This window comes from Protopterus annectens, chromosome 8.part0, assembly GCF_019279795.1.
Source record: "Protopterus annectens isolate FY-2018-M chromosome 8.part0, PAN1.0, whole genome shotgun sequence".
Lineage (NCBI taxonomy): Eukaryota > Metazoa > Chordata > Ceratodontiformes > Protopteridae > Protopterus > Protopterus annectens.
The window spans coordinates 1810334995-1810352321 of record NC_056741.1 but is presented as its reverse complement, the minus strand read 5'-3'; the positions used below and the strand labels follow the sequence as shown (position 1 = coordinate 1810352321).

The 17327-nt window shown below is 41.7% G+C and overlaps 1 protein-coding gene across 1 annotated transcript in view; it reads right to left on the bottom strand.

Annotated features, from left to right (window-relative positions):
- Window positions 1-17327, bottom strand: part of HYDIN (HYDIN axonemal central pair apparatus protein) — a 6673197-nt gene that overhangs the window by 241765 nt on the left and 6414105 nt on the right. The window contains exon 83 of the mRNA XM_044079523.1: window positions 831-1061. Within this exon, the coding sequence (XP_043935458.1) occupies window positions 831-1061 (231 nt within the window). The remainder of the gene's footprint in view (window positions 1-830; window positions 1062-17327) is intronic.

Sequence of the window (17327 nt, the reverse complement as noted above, 5' to 3'; positions counted from 1 at the left end):
AACTTTAACGACAATCTCCTTTGGTAAGAGGAGTAGTCTCTAACTTAAACTACAATTTCCAACAAGCAGAATAGACGAGAAAGGTGAAGGGAAGCCCTCTAACTGAAATGGGCTGATTCAAGGAGTCTTCTAACTTAAACTACCTCCTTGTCAAACTCAGAGGACGAAATTACAACAATAAAATCCACACAAACCCTGTGATGGAAAGGAAGTTTGGACACAAGATAGGGTATGAGAACAGCCTAATGAGAGACGATGGTCAGTAACACACAAAGCACAGCAAAACATGCAAATTTGCCAACTATAAGTAATACCAAATATTCTCAACAGTAGCAAAAAGGAACAAGAATTACTGGTCAAAACAATGAATTCTTTCTACATAGCCTAGTAGGAAGCAACCCGATCTACTTTAGCTGCAAACGAGACTTGGGTATTCTTCCCTAAGCATGATGGGATAGGGTATAGTGTCGAGCCAGTGGAAGCTCTCGAGCTTTAGTACAGGCCTAGTCGGAACCAATATTCGGTTCCAAACCCATCCAGCAAAGAACAAAAGTGAGATAGGACAACATAACATTACAAGGTTTTGTATTAACTTCAGAAACTAGATATTAAATTAGTGCAAAAAGTGACAGGACTGTGATTGAACGTATTCCAATATTAAGGAGCAATATTCCATTACAGATAAATCATAGCGGTAGTTAATGAGGAATTTAAAATCAAATGGACACTACTTAGAAAGTATAAGTAGGTAATAATGGCTTTCAAGATTGTTCATGACTTAAGGTCATAAAGTTGTGCTAAATCTATGCACTTGCAAATAAAATCCCTACCTCCGATTGTGCAGGAACAGTAAACTGTGGTGGTAGATTGATTTCTGCGGATTTGCAGTCTGTTGTAAATGTCACTGGGGATGATAGAGGATTATCCACTTTCACAGTTGCAGATGTACTTTGACGGACAGTTGTTGTCATCTCAATAGTGCTGAGAACACCAGGTGGTGTTGCTCTGAAAGTAACTAAATAGTACAAATATTCCTGGGTAGCCTCATTACGGAATGTGACCTAAGGGAGGAGAGAGACAGCAAATTAAACAGTGAAACAATGATTTAGCAATATATGTTCAAACATTCAGAAAACTTTAAATGCTCTAGTTTCCTTTGAACAGACAAATGTTTGCTATAACGTTTGGTGTTTCAGACAGTGGTCACTATATTTTTATCAGACTCCTATATCTGGTGGCCCAGAACTTCAGAGCTTATTAGAAGTAACATATGTTGTAGCCAAGGAAGGACATACTAGAAGCATCCTTGCCCCTGGTGCAGGTAGTTGATGCAACAGAGACAGTACCCAACACCATCCTTTCCCAGCCATGTTTGAAAGAAGAAGGAAATATACAGGAGAGAAATGAAGAACATTCTTAAGAATTAAATTGCAAAGAGGAAAGAAAATCATGCATAATGCAAATGTTGTAAGAGTCATGCCTGAGAGGAGGAATGAATACGGTCTCATAGAGACAAATTTAACTGTCTGTAAAAATAAAACACCTGCACTGCTCAGATTGGTACAAAGAGGCCTGGAGGATTTCTATCAATGTAGATGATAATTTTAACATTTCCATCTCAGCAGTCACTTAACTGCAATCACAACACAAAAATAATTTAATTAATTAATTAATCCAGGAATATAATTGGATATTACTGAACTAGGAATTTAAGTTGAGACTATGTCAGCTATACGGACAGGAAATCTTTACATTTTTAGAAAGTGGAACCACTGTCTTAATGAAGAGCCTTGAGTTGTCTTGACCACACATAGCCTTAGTCTGTCCTGTTGCATCCCCTAACTTTCTTTCTCTGTTAGTAACTTCTGCTTAAACTAGCCTCCTAAACCCTCAGCTCTACTACTACAGCCCCCTCATTTCTCTCCTCCCTCCCATTCTCCACACTATTCCCCCCCACACTTTCTATCAATGTCTGTACATTTTCCTTCTTTTGAACAACCATTATCTTTTTGTTTTTACTCTTATATGTAGTAAGTTTAGACCACTGCTATCAGTGCAACCCTTAATTTTCATATTTTTTTCTTTTGTTTTTCTCTTTATAATTAATTTTGTATTTGCATTGTTATGTTTAATAGTTTTTGTCCTGTATCTTTATTTTTGTTTGTTTGCTGGGGCTCTTTCCCCTTGGGCCTCCACTGAAAATGGGTTGCTTACTATCAATGCAATGCAAATAGTTAAACTTTTCTTTTTTTCAATTATTTTGTATTGTGATTATTTAATATTTAGATATTGTTACTTTATCTTTACTTATGCTTGTTGGGGCTTTACCCCTCATGTCTCCACTGAAAATGGGTTTGATTGCAAACTCAGCTGGACTAAACCAGTTAACAAATGTGAAATAAAATAAAAATAAATAAATACATTTTCCAGTGCTGTTTAATGGAGAAGTCAGTCATAGGAGTTAAAGTTTATAGGTTGGTACTAGGCTATCGGCCCTAGGGCCTATGTAAGCCTAGCCATAACAATTCCCTGGATATTTCTTCCCACAGTATTTACTTCTCTGGACCCCTGTCTAGCAGGGCGACTGACATGATCCCCGGGGTGAATTTCCTATCTCCCATCCAATCATCAAGGTTCCTTTTGAAGAGGGCCAAGGAGGCACTCTGCCTGACATGTATGGGCAGTCTATTCCAGAGTATGGGGAGTCTCTGGGTCAGGAACCTATCCCTCCAGCATGTTTTGTTCATTGTGATGACAAGGTTTAGATCTCTGGAGCGTGTGGCTCTGAGGGATTGGGATTTCTTTAAGTGGAGCATGTCCAACAGCTCAGGGTTTGACATGACTTTGTATGTTAAGCAGAGATCGCCTCTGAGTAGACGATATGCCACAGAGTATAGCTGAAGTTATTTTAGATGGTCAGCATATGGCATCTGCTTTAGGCCTGGGATTCTTTTAGTGAGGTATTTCTGTGGCCTTTCCAGCTGTTGCAGATGTCTTGTGAGGTACATACCAAACTGGGCATTATACTCTATAATGGGTCTAATGAGGGATGAGTACAGTGGGATAGTGACCTCCTTTTTTCTGGATGAAAAGCCCTTAGTGATGAGGTGTGCCACATAGAAGGATTTCCTGACTGTTGTGGCGATGTGGTTATCAAAAGTGAGACCACTGTCCACCTGTGTCCCTAAGTCTCCCATAACACTTTCGATGTTTAGTGTCCTGCCACCTATGTGGTAATTCATGGGTACATGTTTTTTTCCAAAGGGGATAACTATACATTTCTTGGCATTAAGCTTGAGCCCATGGCTCCGGCACCAGGCATTTGTTTCTGTAAGGCCCTTTTGTAGAATATCCACATAATTTGGGGATTCAATAATGGCTCCCGGTTTGCAGTCATCTGCAAACTTTGTTAGCCAGAGTCCCTTAGTGTTGGCCTGTACTTCAGAGAAGTAGATGCCAAACAAGTGTGGTCCCAGGACTGAACCCTGAGGTACTCCACTTGTCTGAAGCTGGATTTGGAGTCGGCTACTTTTACAGTCTGGGTTCTGTCAGTAAGCCACTTGGCAACCCATCGAGTGATGTAGGGATTTATGCCCAGCTTAGTAGGTTTATCTAGGATTCCAGAGTGGGGGATGGTGTTGAAGGCATTGGCGAGGTCCAGATAGGCTGTGTGGACCGCCTTACCCTCGTCCACAGCTCTGGAGACTGATTCGTAGAAGTCAGTCAGATTCTGGAGACAAGATCGGCCCTTCACAAACCCAAACTGGGTGGAGTCCAGTGTTTGAAGGTTGCCAATGTCTTTGTTTATAAGTTCCATGATAATGAGTTCCATGCCCTTGAAAATCAGGCTCGTCAGACTGATAGGACGGTAGTTCCTGGGATCCAAGGCAGATCCTCCCTTGTGGAGCGGGATAACTGTAGCTGTGCGCCACTCAGTGGTTATGAAGCCTGAGGTGAGGCTATGATTAAACATGACACTTAGGTGAGGTGCCAGTTCATTTTGTAGTTCATGTAGTACACAGCCTGGGATGTTATCTGGTCCCATGGATGCTGTATTCTTAGCTTTGGAGACTGCGGTTTCTACCTGTGTGGCCGTGATTATCAGAATTTGGCAATCTTTTGATATTCAGATGGGCCCTTTAGGGGGTGAGAGGGACGTGAAGTTGGCACTAAATCGATCTGCCAGGATATTGGCAATATCCTTGGGATCAGTATATTTAATGCTATTCTGTTGTAGCTCAGAGCAGATCTGAGCATTGGCATTTAGATTCTTGACATAACTATAGAATGCCTTATGGTTGTCTTAGGAATCTTTGGCAACTTTATTTTCGTAACTAGCTTTTGAGGATTTTATGAGGGATCTCAGCTTCTTACTGAGGCTGGTGAGGGAGTTTTTTGCATCCTGGGATTTTCCTCTTTCTGCAACAGTTTCTTCCTTCTGTTGTATAGCTTGTTTACAGCAGAGGACCACCAGATTGGCTTCCTTTTTTTGGAGAAGAGCATCTTGGTTCTATTTGGGATGGCACGATTCATGCACGAGTGGATGTGCTCGTACAGTGCCTTAGTGTAGGATTCTGCAGTCGAACTTCCAGATCCCGTCTGCATGGGTATTGTGAAGTTTGTCACTTCTGACTTCAGTAGCATGAAGTTGGCTTTGGAGAAGTTTTTTAAGGAGGTTTCCTTACTGGGGGGTGGGGGGTGGGATGTGGATGTCAAAGGTGATTTGCTTATCGTCAGACCTGACCAATGAGGGAGTGACCACTGGTGTGGAGCATCTGTCTCCCATGTTGGTAATGACCAGGTCTAGGATATTGGAGCCCCTGGTGGGACAATGGATTAGTTGATCCACGGCGTTGGAATTTATGAATTCCAAGAACCGTTGGGAAAAGGAGTTGGTACCTGAGTAGTTTTCCCAATTAATGGCAGGGTAGTTGAAATCACCCAGTATTAGGGTGTTTGGTTGTATCTTAATATTTTCCAGTATGTTTAGAAAGGTGTAGTGAGAATCTTGGGGCATGGTGGGGGATCTGTAGCAAGCTACAATTTGGACTGCAGTCTTACCTAGTGTTAGTTGCACCTGGAGAATTTCAGATTGGGCAACTAGCCTGGAGGTGTGAATATCTTTGGTGAATATGGACACTCCTCCACCTTTAGTGTTTCGGTCTTGATTTTGTGGCCGAAAAGTGTGGTAAGAATTGTAGCCTGGCATTGCAGGGGTGCTCTCTGGAGCCTTGAACCAGGTCTCAGTTACTGCACAGATATCGATGTTCTCCATTTTTAGGAGTGCCTCGAGAGAGTGCATTTTGAGGTTTAGACTTCTATCATTGAGTTGCATTACCTTAAGATTTTGCATGCTTGTATCTGTTACGGTGGTGGTTTTATCCTTTGAATTTTGCCTAAAAAAGGCACTATAGGGGTGGCAAGAGCTTTGGCCAGTAACCTGAATACCAGGGGTGACAGGTGCAGACCATCTCTGGCAAAGCATCGTGGTTTGTCGATCATGTCTTCCCAGGCAGACAAATACTGGATCCCCTTTGAATAATACCAGAAGCTTAGACAATTGTTGAAGTCAATCATTTTGTCCTTATACTGTGGTATCATTCTGGGCGAAGGCAGGATGCTACTCAGGGCTAGGGTCATACCTGCCTGGGTCACATGATCCAAGAGCTCTTTCATGTCTCTTTTCATGTAATCCATGGAGGTACGTCTCAAGTCATTCACTCCAGCATGGACAATGACAGAGTCGTATTTGCACTTGTGGAGTGACTTGAGTGCATGTGTTATGTGGCGGATCCTGACACCCGACAGGCAGCTAACGGTAACCTTCTCATTATTCAGCCTAGTGAGTGGGATGTCAGTGTGCCTGACTACAGAGTCACCTATGACTAAAGTGTTGGGTACATTGTCTTGCCTTAGGGGCTGTTGTTGGGTGGCACACTGGTGTTGTGAGCTATGTGTCACTTAGGTTGTGACTGGTGTTTGTTTGCATTTCGGCTTCGGAGGTCCTTGTTGCTTGGGCAGGTTAATGTTAAGGGCCTCTGCATATGTGGGATTAGTGTTGCTATGTGTGGGTGTTGATGGTGTGGGTTTTGAAGAGCCATGAGTTGCTTGAGGTGTAATGCAGGTGTTAACCTTCTCCTCTTGACTGTCTAGCACAATCTTGGCCGGAGAGAGCTTTGCTTCCAGTTTGGCTATGTAAGTGCATCTCTCGCAGGTTGTAGTGTTGGGTGGTAGGAGGAGAGGATTGTCTGTGTACATGAGGCAGTTACTGCACTGCCCCAGTATGCCCAGATTCACCAGGTGGACAGGAGAAATCAACGGAAGCTGACCCTTGGACATGCCTGTTTAGGTACTTTTTTGTAAAGTTTAAGAGCTGTGTTCCCTTACCTTTGCAAGGTACTTTGCAATTATAGGCTGTTTAGTACCTATGATTAATTTCTCCTTATTGACAAGGAAAGCTGAGTGCTTGAATCAGTTTCAGGCTTCCTAGTGCTTTCCAGCAGGTTCTAGAGCAAGTGCTAGTCACATGGGTTCAGATTTTAGTGCTACTACTGAGAAACCAGCTAGTTCTAAGGGAAAATTTGAAGAGCAGACTTTCTGGCACTTGGAATAGCCTCGCAGTGCTGCACGATGTGAAAAATGTGCAAACACACGTGTTTTTAAGCCAGAAAGTTGAAAGGGATAGAAATCAGCCCAAAAAGGCTAATAAAATTACAATTTCAGAGCTGGAAACCACTCCTCTAGCATTAGATAGGCAGTACATTGCTCACCAGTCCCCCAGTTAAGTTTCAGCCTAATATCTGGCACGGCAGAAACCTAAGAGTAAACATTTGTGAGGTGCACACCATAAGAGCAGATGATTCAAGTACCAACCTGTCCTAACAGTCTTGTGTTGGTTATTTTATTTGCCTGTTGTGAAAGGCAGTATTGGTTATGAATTTTTGTGCAATATTAAAATGAACAGTCTTGCTTAGTGGAACTGATTTATAGCTATCAAATTAGTAAAACCTATCCTCAAGCAGCTGAATGTTCCAAGCCTTGAACTGGCCTCTTAATAAGAAATGATGTATGTACTATGTCAGAGCTAGCAGTCTGATCCCCCTACTTGTGGTACTATCAGCATTTTTATAACAAGAGCCGTCTTTGCCTGAGCACTTATCTAAAACTGACAAACTGAGAAGTTGCCTCTCACAGGAAAAATCATCATGCTGTCCTCAGGACACCAGTTTTCATCAACATGCTTTACTATAAAGCCGTTAAGAGAATAAAACCAGGTATATGGTGCCACAGATATAGCTTTTATGCAATTTAATCATCACAGTATTACAGAAACACATTTCAGATGGCTTCAAAAGATTTTAGCCCCCATTCTTTCCAGAATCAAAGCCTCCCCCCCCCCCGACACACACACACACACACACACACACACACACACACACACACACACACACACACACACACACACACACACACACTTCAGCATGGCACTATAACTCAGCAGTTAACAGATAAAAATAACAAAGGCTCCAGCCTGCACAAAATAGCTTCCTCGTGATCCTAAGGTTGTCAAGTAATGCTGCAAGGCTGGAAGGAGGGTATCTAGACTTTGAAAGCAAGAATAATGAAGCATTATAATACAATAATGTGAAAGCAATGAATCCAAAGAAAAGGTGGAGTCCTTGGCTAACATTCCCTTGATACCCATGGTAGTGAACTCATATATATCTATGAAAAATCAATCTAGTAAACCATGTGGGAGCTTAGTATATATCTCCTGAATAGGCCTCTCTGCCCTCGACTGAGTGTAAACTGGACAAGGTTGCATTTTACTGACTGCAGTACCACAAGCTAAAACCCATGAATTGCTGTTTCCTAATGAAAAATTATGCACATTTTCTGTTGGTGCACACAGATTCAGTTCACTTGCAGAAGTGTAACCACAGAGAACATATACTTAAGTAAGAGAGTGTGCAGAGGGGTTGGCACTCCTGCAAAAAAAAAAAATTATATACATTTTTTTTTCCATGTGATTGATTTGTTTCTCCAAGTTATAGCCTCAACCGGGCATTACTCAATTACTCAATAATTCATAATAAAAGAACAAAATTAAATGCAAACACAAAGACACGAACACAGAAGTGATGTGATACAGTTTATTGAACCAGCATAGGTTTTGCAATTACTTCAATTACTGGACGATGCAGTGGTGCAGCGGTAGCACTGTTGCCTCACAGCAAGAGGTTCTCTAGTTTAATTCTCAGCTGGAGTGCCTTCTGTGTGGAGTCTGCATGTCCTCACTGCATTTGTGCGGGTTTCCTCCGGGTACTGTGGTTTCCTCCCATGTGTCAAAGACATGCATCTGAAGCATTTCTCCCTGGGCCTCCGCTGAAAATTGACTTCATTGCAAGTCGGACTTTCCAGGTAAAGAAATAATAAATAAATAAAATAAGCTTTCTGGCTGTCCTAATGAAGGGCTCTTGACCAGTCCTAAAGCTCAAATAATAGTAAAATCAAATAAAAGGTATTAACAGGAATGTCTTAGTTAAGTTATCAGAAACAAGAGAAACATTTGTTTTATATTTTTTCTACATTAATTGGTACTGAACTTGTCTACAAAGAATTGTCTTCAGGGTTCCATCCTGCACAAAACAGCTTCCTCGCATCCTTGAGGTAACAAGAATTGTATGCCTTTACTCAAAGCCATGTTAAGAACCTGTAACTGACATTCTCCATGATGGCCTAATTTCTGTAAGGACAGCGAAAAAGTGTAAGGAATGCAAAATGCTGGAAAAGGGAAGCACAAAGGGAAATTCTGTCAACATTTCGAGACCAATTAAAGACTTAAACAGAAATAGAAATAAACTAGTGATGAAGGGATAAAATGTCAAGATTTTGGTCAGAAAATGAGCACACTAGTACAATGTATTAGGAAGCTAAACTTGAAATGGCACTAATATTCTGGTCTCACACCAATAGGTATTTAGACATAGGTTTTCTTAGTAGTGGATCTCCTAGCCTCTGCTAAAACCTCAACAACCTGTGGTAATACAAGTTGTTTACTGGGACACAGCACCTTAATCTTCAATCCATGAAAGAAAAGTATTTAAGTGACAAATGTGCAGCCTACCCTCCCTAATTTTCATGAATGTGGTCTATGTAGGCATGATATTTGCAATGATCCACCTTCTCATGAGGAAAGGGCCACTGTTGACATGTCTACTGCAGAACTATAAGAATCTTTTGAATCATCTGGATTTTTTACTTTTGTAAGGATTTTTTAAGTAAAGAAGTGAGAGGAAATGAATAAGAATATTCCTTGTCCAGTCTCTCAGTGCAGCATCATGGCATTTAGTCTAGTACTTGGTGATTTGGGCATTCTCATTCACAGCAGAATGATTCAAAGCTAAACTGCCCAGCTGAACTTCAGCTGCTGGAAAAAAGACAGGACTAAATTACTATTCTGACTTTACATGATCTTCTCAGGTCAAGTTTTCTCACTGAGAGTGGACTGGTGTCAACCGGAAACCTATTAACACCAGATCTGGAAAAAAGACATGACTAAAATATTCAGATTTTACATGATCTAAGTTTTCTCACTGAGAGTGGACTAGTGTCAACCAGGAACCTATTAATACCAGATCTCATAACAGAATGCCCAGCCAGCTAAGCTGGCTTGATATTATACTTCCTTTCTTGTTTAAGTACTAAATGGCAGTGTCACAGTAGTAGTAGTGCTGATGGCTACCTAAAGGGACTCCCAGGAGAAGTAAAGCATTGCAGAATCTGATAAGTAAGAATATGGCTAACTTCTACAGATTATATGGAGCTACTACTGAACAGAGAACCATATAGCCTTTGAATCATTAGTGTCTCCAGATGATCTCTCTATAGCTTGAAACAAAAGAATTGGATGTTCATATTGACACTGGAAAATGTTCACAAATGGTCTTCCTAAATTTTATAAAGTTAAGGTAATCCACCCATTTATTAAGGAAGCAAAAAATAGGTGCGTTAGCTATAGACTGATCCAAAATGTTATAATGTAAAGATGATTTTTATTCATTTGAAATCTGGTATTTGAGCTATTCTACTGATAAAAAAAGTCCTTGGAACATTCTGGCAAAACTATGAAGATACAGCCTTCATATTTTTAAAGATGTATACTGCAGTCTGCATCTTTTCCAGAGTCAAGAAAAATGTCTGTTGGACTGTGCCCAGTACTTCCCCTACGTATCTTTTCTCACTGAATGGATCAGATCTTTTTCCCACTGACAGTTGTAGCCAAAAGAGTCCAGAAACTGGCTTCACTATATTCACTCTGTCCACCAAGAAATGGATGATGAAACAAACTATCTCTAGATAAGAATTAATATGGATCCATTTAAGCCTGAGTGCCATGACAGTCAAAGATGGGTACTTGACAAATACTATAGGAGCAGTTATTTCACTGGAGAGAGTACAGATGTGTAAATTGCACTTACCCGTAAACAGCAGATGTTTGAATTCCTCATTTTTTCAGTAGCCTTTAGGCTATAAGTGTTGTATCCTGCCTGTGACACAACAGCTGTCCAACTTCAAAAGGCTTCATCTCCATCTCACACCTTCACTCTAACTGCTGACTGGAAACCCTGTGGAGGGAAATCAGAGTGAAGCTTTCTTCAGAACTTTCTGATAGAAGGAGTGTACTCATCCTGAATTTCAAAAAGATGTAATATTAACAAAACGTTTATATTTGTGTCGTTTCGGCTTTTCCCGGTTAGGGGTCGTCACAGCGGAACTCCGGTCTGCTAATGATTGGCAGCTGGTTTTTACATGCCGAGTTGCCAGCCCTGACGCACAACCTTCAATGAAGGTACGCCCATTCATGCATGTCTCCACGCAGAAGATGCTCTAGCTGAGAATCAAACAAAATGTTTATATACCAAGAGCTAATTAGAAACAGAAGTGGGGATGGGTGGTGGGTGAGGCTACTGCAGCAGTGAGAAATTAGAACATCTACTGTTATGGGTAAGTGCAACTTACACAACTGTACTATGTTTGCAATTCTCACTGCTGCAGTAGCCTTTAGACTATATGCATTGATTATTAAAGCCTATACAACCCGGGAGGAGGAAAGATATGAATCCAAGAGTCCCTGGAGAATGGTCCTAGCAAGGCATATCCTGGGCCTAGAAAAGGAATCCAGTTTGTAATGATTTGTAAAAGTATGTACAGAGGACCACGTAGCTGCCTGTAGAATACTTTTGAGTCCACCCCATTCCAATATGCACTGAAGAAGCCAAGGATTTAGTAGAATGTACCTTGATTACTGCTTGGAAATTACTAACCATGGTGGGTATAACAAAAGGCATTAGCTGATGACAATCATCTTGAAATGGTCTGCTTTGACACAGGTTGTCCTTTCTTTGAACCTTTACAAGAAATAAATGGCTAACTTGCATTTCTAAAGGACTTAGTTCTGTATAGATAGTACAGGAGCTGCCAGTGCACATCCAGAGTATGTAGAATAATTTCTTCCTGGTTCTTAGACCCTGTACAGAAGACCTGGCTTGAAGACTGATTGCTTGTTTCAAAGCAAACTATGAAACAACTTTAAGGGTGAATGAGGGATCCAAGAAACCACAAAAAATATCAAAGTCTGAACCAGGACCAGTGGTTTATTAAATGACTTCATCAAGCAGTGATTTGAACTCTTCAGAATAAACCAGACTAATATAAAATCTCATTTTAAAATATCAGATGTAGAACAGAGTGTATGTACTGTATGTTTAAGAATATCAATGACTAAACGTGCACATATAAATAGCAGGCACATGCTATACCCAGTGCCATTGTGAGAGTGCAGCCACAGAGTGAGCATGTATGAATGCAATAGCTAGTTTATATATAAGTTACCTAAGTTAGTCAGTAAGCTTCTATCCTGATGTGTTTGTACATAATAAAGCTGCTTGAACAGAATCCTCAAAGACTGGTCTATTGTATCCTGACTAGAAGAGCAACATGGTGTCAGAACCGGGATTCCAGAGATTGATATTTGGAGCCACGAGGTGTAGAGATGACAGTGAAGGTAAAACTAAGAGAAATGAGCACAGAAAAAAAACAAAGGTAATGAAAACTTGCACAAACAGCTTATTTTATAAAAAGGTAAAACCACAAAGACTGGTCTATTGTATCCTGACTAGAAGAGCAACATGGTGTCAGAACCGGGATTCCAGAGATTGATATTCTGAGCCACGAGGTGTAGAGATGACAGTGAAGGTAAACTAAGAGAAATGAGCACAGAAAAAAACCAAAGGTAATGAAAACTTGCACAAACAGCTTATTTTATAAAAAGGTAAAACGGACCATTACAAGTGCACAAACTGCATTACTAAACAAGCGAAAGGCAGAAAAGGTTTATTAACTTAAGAAAATGTTTAAGATTAAGATATTTGATGAAGCGATTATCAGAAAAGCCAAATGACTACAGTGGATAGGTGTACACACCCCTGTTAAAATGCCAGGATTTTGTGATATAAAAAATGAGACCACAATAAATCATTTCAAAACTTTTTCCACCTTTAATGTGGCCTATAACCTGTACAATTCAGTTGAAAAACAAACAAAATGTAAAAAATAAACGTACAATAAGTTGGTTGCATAAGTGTGCACACCCTTAAACTAATACTTCGTTGAAGCACCTTTTGATTTAATTACAACATTCAGTCTTCTTGGGTAGGAGTCTATCAGCATGGCACATCTTGACTTGGAAATATTTGCCCACTCTTCCTTGCAAAAGCGCTCCAAATCTGTCAGATTGCGAGGACATATTTTGTGCACAGCCTTCTTCGGGTCACCCCACAGATTTTCTGTTGGATTTAGGTCTGGCTCTGGCTGGGCCATTCCAAAACTTTAAATGTGAAGTTGTTCTATCTCGCCATTTATTCTAACTGATGGGCTCAGAGCCGATCCTCTGCTCCGACTCGGCCATCTGCAAAAGCTTGAGGTCTTCAACCAGCTCAAGGCCAACTACCTGTCCCATGATGTACCTTGATCTTCCCCCAGATCTCATTTGCCGCTGCAAGTTGATCGGATGTTCACCTGATCTGGCCAGTGAAAATTATTGTTTTTCTACCTTAAAACTTGTCTTAAATGCTTAGCTTAGATATTTAGATATTCAAAGTTAGATACTTTGATAGTTTAAATAAATAGTTTTAAGTGGCCGTTTTGTTTTTAGGCCTTTAGTCTCTCCCTATCTCTTATTCTTCACAGTGTGTGTTCTAAGTTAGAGCCCTTTAATTTACAGGGCAAGCATTTTGATATTTAGATAGTAGAGAGTTCATGTGCTGTTGATATGCATATATATTCTATATTTGGATAATTAGATAATTTTCACTTTATCTTAGAAATCTCATTATTAAGAGTTAGTGTTGATATATTCTTCTCATAGCTTAGAGACACTTGTATTTCTGTGTGTTTTTTCTAATACATATAGAAGTTTTTTTCTCTGATTACTGTTAGGATGTCTCATCAGGAGAAAGAAAAATCCAAGTCTGAGTTTAAAAAATGCCCAAGATGTGGGCAAAAGATGTCCATCACTGATGGACATACTGACTGTGATTATTGTTGAGGTGAGGTGCACCTACAAGAAAGCTTTTCTATATGCCGCTCTTTTTAGTGCTAGAGTGTTGCATGAGAGGAAGAGGAAACTCGTGGCTAGAGGTCTTTTGAAATCTTCCTTCCAAGGGTCACTGGATAAGATGACAAACACTCAAAGATGTCTTTGGAGTCGAGAAAAAGTCCATCAAAAACTGGGTCGAGTAAAGCTTCAACATCGGCTCCACAGCCAACGGAGCTGACTTGTTTTGGTTAGGAGCCAGTCCCTGACTTTGGAGCTGGTATCTCCTATGTTGAAATCCCCCATCTTACAATCGGTGGCTTCATCCACACATTCTTCTTGGGCCTCAAGTAGACTTTCTGATTTGGATATGGACCGTGTAGTGAAGAAGCTTTTAAAGATACCGGCGCTTGCAAAAATTTTATCAGCGCCGACCCCTGGGACTTCGGAGCCGACACAAGTTCCCCCAACATCTTCTCTTCCTCCTCCAATCTGCCTCAAAGTTTCAGAGCCAGAGAGCTCGGAACTGATGATCGTGAAGCCCTCGGGGCCGGCCCCTACCTTAGGTTTGTCAGCCCTGACTTTGGTGCCGGTCGAGGAATCTCAGAGCTGACGCTTGCCAGTCAGGTCTAGGGAGGATAGTCGACCCAACTTGTCAGTTCCGACTTTGCCTCTTGGGGCCTCGGCTAGAATGAGCTCGGCTCTGACCTCAGGCTCGGAGTCCTCCGTCCTGGTGTTGGGAGAGTCCTTGAATCCTCTGATCCAAGGGATTCCTTGAGTCGAGGCCAAGGGGCCTTCGAGGCCATGAGGAGGGCATTGTCCATGCTGACAAACACTCCATCAGTACCAGCAGCTCCCTCCCTTAAACCACCGGTGTCTACCTCTACAACACACGCTCCATTAAAGCGTGGAGATCTTGAGCCTCAGGTAGCCCCATTGGGTGAGCCATGCTCCCCTGAGACCTCTCCAGAAGCTCTCACTGAAGAGGTTCCCAGGAAGAGACTTTGCAAGAAGAAGCATCTGGACTCCCCACAGGAATACTCTCTCAGAGGACATGGGAGTCCCCGGATACCACGGAGCCTGTTCCCAGGAGGCCTAATAAATTTATAACTTGCCCTCAAGACAAAACCTTTCTCTCTAGAGGAGTGCCTGTTGATGCTATGGTGGTGGCAGCGGTCACCAAGAAGGAACTATCAGAAATTTCTATGTCTGTTCATCCTCCTAATAGAGAGTCCAGGATCATGGACAGTTATGGTAAGAATATGTTTAGTTCAGTGGCTTTTGTCCTTCGATTGCTGAACTATCTCGCATTTTACTAGCTTACAAGGGGATCTCCTGAAGGAACTGGGAGATACCCTGCAGGGTTCAGTAGCTGCAGGGGTTTCTGACAAGGTAACTTCCCAGCTCTCTACTCTTAATTCTGTTGTGAACTATTCCATATGTCTGGTGTCATATGCAGCTGATGGAACGAGCAGAGCAGCAGGTACAGGAATTGCCCTTAGGAGACACTTCTGAATGCATCTATGTTCCTTTGCGGAACCCTTTAAGTCTTCCTTTATTAACACCCCTTTTTGGACTAAAAGTGAAGGAAACACTTACAAGGAGTGAGAAAGATAGAAGGACTTTGTCTGCCGTCAGAGTACCCTTTTCTACCCCAAGTAGCACCTACCCCAAAGGGGGGGGTGGAAAGATGTGGTTTCGTAAATCTCAAGGATCTTTCCAGGACACTCATGGTGAACCCCTATCTAGAGGCAGAGGAGGGGGAAATAATGTAAGATGCCATCCACATGGCAGAGGCGGTCCACAGAATCAGGGTGACAGAGATCAGTTCTTTGGGAAGCCCTATCAGTGCTCCTGAGAGGAGGCCCGACTCTCCATCTCTGGAGGCAGTCAGGGGATGCTTTTCCTTGTACCCAGACACCTGGCTAAAAATAACAAAAGACAGCTGGGTACAAAGTATCATATCCAGAGGATACTCGGTTCCCTTTGCAACACCGCCCCCTCTTGTGAAAAAAATCCCAGACGTTCCACCCAGTCACAGGGAACAAGCAGCCATAGGGGTCCAAAGGTTGCTGGAAAAGAATCATCCAACCAGTCCCAGCAGACCAGAGAGGATCTGGAACTTACTTAAAGTTCTTTTTAGTTCCAAAGAAAACAGGGGACTGGAGACCTATTATAGACCTCAGCAGACTAAACAAGTCTGTAAAAAAGACAAAGTTCCAGATGGTCACGCTACAGTCAATACTCCCCTTTCTGGGGAAAGACAACTGAATGTGCTCGACAGAACTCCAGGATGCATACTACACAAAAAATGGACAGGCCATCCAGGGATCATCTATGCTTCTGGCTGGGAGCCAGTCATTATCAGTTTTGGGCTCTGTCCTTTGGTCTCACTACAGCCCCTAGAGTGTTCACCAAATGCATGTCAGTAGTCAACGGTTCACCTGAGATGTTTGGGATTCCAGGTGTTTCCATAACTAGACAACTGACTCCTCACTGCCACCACCAGGCATCAATTCATACACACAAGGGACACAACTTTAAATCTCTGCAATCAATTGGGGATTACCATAAACTCAGAAAAATCTGCCTTATCACCATTGCAACAGACTGTTTTCATAGGAGCAGAACTAAATACAGTCACAATGACCTTAAACCTTCCTCCAGAAAGAGTTTGTCTTTTACGAAAACAAATCTTAGACCTGCTTCCAAAGACAAAAGTCCCAGTCTCAATGGTACTCAAATTGCTAGGAACAATGGTGGCAGAAACCATAGCCATTCCTCTGAGCTGGATGCACATGCGAATACTACAATGGCTCCTGTTCTCTCAATGGTCTTTTCAGGAACTCACAATGTCACACCAAATCATAACGAATACATGCAAGAAGGACCTTCAGTGGTGGCTGACATCCCAACAAGTAACTCTAGGCCATCCATTTGTTCTACCCACTCCTATAGCCACAGTGACCACAGACGCTTCCTTGAAAGGGTGGAGGGGGGGCATTATCAGGGAAGAACAGCCCAAGGCACATGGTAGAAGCATGAGGCTCATCTGAAGATAAATGTCCTGGAGATAAGCACGGTACTCCTAGCATTGCAGTCCTCTCAATTCAGACGGACAATATGTCAGTGGTCTGGTACATAAACAAACAAGGAGGAACCAAATCATGTTAAGTTGTCTATCTCGCCTTCATTCATTCTTGCTGGTTGGGTTCAGAGCCGATCCACGGCTCCGACTCGGCCATCTTCTAAAGCTCGAGAGCTGTTTACTGGCTCGAGGCCTCCCCACATCCCATGATGCCTGGCGCTAGATACCCAGATCTCATTTGCTGCTTCTGCTGCGAACTTGTCTTACTGACTCAGGTCGTATATTTTATTATTATTATCTGTTTTTTTGATAAAAAAAACTAGTAGGTTTAGTGTAGTTTGTTAATCGTAGTATACTATCTTTCTTCTTTGTTTAAGTATATATCCTTCCCTTATCTGTATTCCCCTTCCCTTCAAAAAACTCGTTTCAGTTAGAGAGTCCCCCCCCCCTTTCTGAAGTAGCCATTTAAGTTAGAGGCAAACCTATTTTTTCTTTAAAAAAAAAAAAAAAAAAAAATATATATATATATATATATATATATATATAGTTAGTATTTACTTAGTTTAGTCTATTTGTTGTTGTTAGACTATTGTGTGTTTCCTTGACTCTTTTTGGGTGTGGTAATTTCGTGTGTGTGTGTTA